We start from the raw sequence: 5,000 nt of genomic DNA, 5'->3' as shown, positions 1-5,000 counted from the left end.
TGATAGGTTAGCATGTCTTAGGGTATGATGTGTGTAATGGTGAGAGGTTAGCATGTCTTGGGGGTATGATATGTGTAATGGTGAGAGGTTAGCATGTCTTGGGGGTATGATGATGTGTAATGGTGAGAGGTTAGTATTTGTAATGGTAAGAGGTTAGCATGTCTTAAGGGTATGATATTTGTAATGGTGAGAGGTTAGCATGTCTTGGGGGTATGATATGTGTAATGGTGAGAGGTTAGCATGTCTTAAGGGTATGATATTTGTATTGGTGAGAGGTTAGCATGTCTTAAGGGTATGATATTTGTAATGGTAAGAGGTTAGCATGTTTTAAGGGTATGATATTTGTAATGATGAGAGGTTAGCATGTCTTGGGGGTATGATGATGTGTAATGGTGAAAGGTTAGCATGTCTTGGGGGTATGATGTGTGTAATGGTGAGAGGTTAGCATGTCTTGGGGGTATGATATGTGTAATGGTGAGAGGTTAGCATGTCTTAAGGGTATGATATTTGTAATGGTGAGAGGTTAGCATGTCTTACGGGTATGATATTTGTAATGGTGAGAGGTTAGCATGTCTTGGGGGTATGATGTGTGTAATGGTGAAAGGTTAGCATGTCTTAAGGGTATGATATAAAATGCTAACCTCTCCTTTTATTGTAATGGTGAGAGGTTAGCATGTCTTAGGGGTATGATATTTGTAATAGTGAGAGGTTAGCATGTCTTGGGGGTATGATATGTGTAATGGTGAGAGGTTAGCATGTCTTAAGGGTATGATATTTGTAATGGTGAGAGGTTAGCATGTCTTAAGGGTATGATATTTGTAATGGTGAGAGGTTAGCATGTCCTGGGGGTATGATATGTGTAATGGTGAGAGGTTAGCATGTCTTAAGGGTATGATGTGTGTAATGGTGAGAGGTTAGCATGTCTTGGGGGTATGATGATGTGTAATGGTGAGAGGTTAGTATTTGTAATGGTAAGAGGTTAGCATGTCTTTAGGGTATGATATTTGTAATGGTGAGAGGTTAGCATGTCTTGGGGGTATGATGATGTGTAATGGTGAAAGGTTAGCATGTCTTGGGGGTATGATATGTGTAATGGTGAGAGGTTAGCATGTCTTAAGGGTATGATATTTGTAATGGTGAGAGGTTAGCATGTCCTGGGGGTATGATATGTGTAATGGTGAGAGGTTAGCATGTCTTAAGGGTATGATGTGTGTAAGGGTGAGAGGTTAGCATGTCTTAACGGTATGATGTGTGTAATGGTGAGAGGTTAGCATGTCTTAGGGAAATTATGTGTGTAATGGTGAGAGGTTAGCATGTCTTGGGGTTATGATGTGTGTAATGGTGAGAGGTTAGCATGTCTTGGGGTTATGATGTGTGTAATGGTGAGAGGTTAGCATGTCTTGGGGTTATGATGTGTGTAATGGTGAGAGGTTAGCATGTCTTGGGGTTATGATGTGTGTAATGGTGAGAGGTTAGCATGTCTTAGGGGTTATGTTATTTGTGTGTCAAATGTTCTTACTCATCATTCATTCAGGATCAATAATCATGTTACCGTCCACATTAGTTTAAAAGTGTTTAGAAACAAATTCTATCTATTTACCATACATTTCTATTGGACACAGAATAATTGGAAACACAACCAAAACAAACAGCAAATGCATCCAACACGTTTGTAGAGTCACCAGCTGGATGTAGTCATTGCAGGCTAGGAATATGGGACCAAATACTTACAGTTGAAGTCTGAAGTTTACATACACTTTGGTTGGAGTCATTAAAACTCGTTTTTCAACCACTCCACAAATTTCTTGTTAACAAACTATAGTTTTGGCAAGTCGGTTAGGACATCTACTTTGTGCATGACACAAGTCATTTTTCCAACACTTGTTGACAGACAAATTATTTCACTTATAATTCACTGTATCACAATTACAGTGGGTCAGAAATTTGCATACACTAAGTTGACTGTGCCTTTAACAGCTTGGAAAATTCCAGAAGATTATGTCATGGCTTTAGAAGCTTCTGATAGGCTAATTGATATAATTTGAGTCAATTGGAAGTGTACCTGTGGATGTATTTCAAGGCCTACCTTCAAACGCAGTGCCTCTTTGCTTGATGTCATGGGGAAATCAAAAGAAATCAGCCAAGACCTCAGAAAACAAATTGTAGACCTCCACAAGTCTGGTTATCCTGGGAGCAATTTCCAAACGCCTGAAGGTACCACGTTCATCTGTACAAACAATAGTACGCAAGTATAAACACAATGGGACCACGCAGCCGTCATACCGCTCAGGAAGGAGACGCGTTCTGTCTCCTAGAGTGAACGTACTTTGGTGCGAAAAGTGCAAATCAATCCCAGAACAACAGCAAAGGACCTTGTGAAGATGCTGGAGGAAACAGGTACAAAGTATCTATTTCCACAGTAAAACGAGTCCTATATCGACATAACCTGAAAGGCCGCTCAGCAAAGAAGAAGCCACTGCTCCAAAACCGCCATAAAAAAGCCAGACTACGGTTTGCAACAGCACATGGGGACAAAGATCATACTTTTTGGAGAAATGTCCTATGGTCTGATGAAACTGTTTGGCCATAATGACCATCGTTATGTTTGGAGGAAAAGGGGTGAGGCTTGCAAGCCGAAGAACACCATCCCAACCGTGAAGCACGGGAGTGGCAGCATCATGTTGTGGGGGTGCTTTGCTGCAGGAGGGACTGGTGCACTTCACAAACTAGATGGCATCATGAGGTGGGAAATTATGTGGATATATTGAAATAACATCTCAAGACATCAGTCAGGAAGTTAAAGCTTGGGCACAAATGGGTCTTCCAAATGGACAATTACCCCAAGCATACTTCCAAAGTTGTGGCAAAATGGCTTAAGGACAACAAAGTCAAGGTATTGGGTGGCCATCACAAAGCCCTGACCTCAATCCTATAGAAAATTTGTTGGCAGAACTGAAAAAGCGTGTGCGAACAAGGAGGCCTTCAAACCTGACTCAGTTACACCAGCTCTGTCAGGAGGAATGGGTCAAAATTCACCCAACTTATTGTGGGAAGCTTGTGGAAGGCTACCTGAAACGTTTGACCCAAGTTAAACAATTTAAAGGCAATGCTACCAAATACTAATTGAGTGTATGTAAACTTCTGACCCACTGGGAATGTGATGAAAGAAATAAAAGCTGAAATAAATCATTCTCTCTACAATTATTTTGACATTTCACATTCTTAAAATAAAGTGGTGATGCTAACTGACTTAAGACAGGGCATTTTTACTAGGATTAAATGTCAGGAATTGTGAAAAACTGAGTTTAAATGCATTTGGCTATGGTGGATGTAAACTTCTGACTTCAACTGTAACTTTTGATTACTTTAATACACATATAAGTGAATTTGACCCAATATATGTACATAAAAAGTGCTGTGATTTTGATGAAAATAAACCTCAAACTAAAGCTGTCAGTCTACACTTTAACCTCATAGTCATTGTATCATTTAAAATCGATAGTGCAGGAGTACAGAGCCAAAACAACAATACATGTGTCACTGTCCCAACATTTTTGGAGCTCACTGTATATGATTAAAACTCACCTCTTTATAGAAGTGGGTTTGAGAGTCAACACGTTTTTTACGTGCTGCTGTATCCACAATTTTCTCATTTCATTTCACCTCTCTGTGTGTGTGTGTGTGTGTGTGTGTGTGTGTGTGTGTGTGTGTGTGTGTGTGTGTGTGTGTGTGTGTGTGTGTGTGTGCGTGCGTGCGTGCGTGCGTGCGTGCGTGCGTGTGTGTTTGTACCTAGCTTCTCTGCATATGGTCGCTCTCTCTTTTGTTGTCTTTTCTCTCTCTCTTTCTCCCTCTCTCTCCTTCCCTCCTTCTCTCTCCTCCTCTCTCCTTCCCTCCCTCCCTCTCCCTCTCCTTCCCTCGCCCTCTCCTTCCCTCCCCCTCTCCCTCCCTCGCTCTCTGTCTCTCTCGCTCGCTCTCTCTCTCTCTTCTTCCCTCCCTCTCTCTCTCGCTCTCTCTCGTTCTCTCCCTCTTCTTCCCTCCCTCTCTCTCTCCTCTCTCTCTCTTGTTCTCTTCCCTCCCTCTCTCCCTCTCCTTCCCTCCCTCTCTCTCTCTCCCTCTGTCCCTATAACCATCTCCCCCCGCCTGCTGTCTCTACCCAGGGTCAGAGTTGATGCCTAAGGCCTACTCCACACGTATAGTAGGAGGTATCTGGTGGTTCTTCACCCTGATTATCATCTCCTCCTACACGGCCAACCTGGCTGCCTTCCTCACCGTGGAGAGGATGGACGCCCCCATCGACTCCGCTGACGACCTGGCTAAACAAACCCGTATAGAATACGGCTCAGTCAGGGACGGGTCTACCATGACCTTCTTCAAGGTGTGTGTGTGTGTGTGTGGTGGTGTGTGGTGTGTGTGGTGTGTGTGTGTGTGTGTTGTGTGTGTGTGTGGTGTGTGTGTGTGTGGTGTGTGTGTGTGTGTGTGTGAAACGGGGGGGGGGGGGGGGGATACGGCTCAGTCAGGAAGGGGTCATGACCTTCTTCAAGGTGAGGAAGAGAGGCTGACATTTTTCCTCTTGTAACTTTTCTTTAATTGTTTATGAAGGAACTTTAGTTTTAACCAGAGATTTAGAGTGACTGGCCACACGCATAGAGCCGTGTATTAGTTCACAGTGTGTGACCGGTCTCCCTCTGTTAGTTTAACAATAATATTTCCAGTTCCCTTTTTGATTTTCTAATTTATTTTATTTTATTTCACCTTTATTTAACCAGGTAGGCCAGTTGACCAGGTAGGCCAGTTGACCAGGTAGGCCAGTGGACCAGGTAGGCCAGTGGACCAGGTAGGCCAGTTGAGAACACGTTCTCATTTACAACTGCGACCTGGCCAAGATAAAGCAAAGCAGTGCGACACAAAACAACAACACAGAGTTACACGTGGGATAAACAAACATACAGTCAATAACACAATAGAAAAATATATGTACAGTGTGTGCAAATGGCGTAAGG

General features: G+C 42.9%; 1 protein-coding gene across 1 annotated transcript in view; it reads left to right on the top strand.

Moving 5' to 3' along the window:
* LOC120037935 (glutamate receptor ionotropic, kainate 1) overlaps nucleotides 1-5,000 on the top strand; it is a 22,962-nt gene that overhangs the window by 2,443 nt on the left and 15,519 nt on the right. Inside the window, exon 2 of the mRNA XM_038983892.1 lies at nucleotides 4,158-4,375. Within this exon, the coding sequence (XP_038839820.1) occupies nucleotides 4,158-4,375 (218 nt within the window). The remainder of the gene's footprint in view (nucleotides 1-4,157; nucleotides 4,376-5,000) is intronic.

This window comes from Salvelinus namaycush, unplaced genomic scaffold, assembly GCF_016432855.1.
Source record: "Salvelinus namaycush isolate Seneca unplaced genomic scaffold, SaNama_1.0 Scaffold199, whole genome shotgun sequence".
Taxonomy (NCBI): Eukaryota; Metazoa; Chordata; class Actinopteri; order Salmoniformes; family Salmonidae; genus Salvelinus; species Salvelinus namaycush.
Note: the sequence above shows the minus strand (reverse complement) of the source record. Positions and strands in the feature narration are given on the sequence as shown.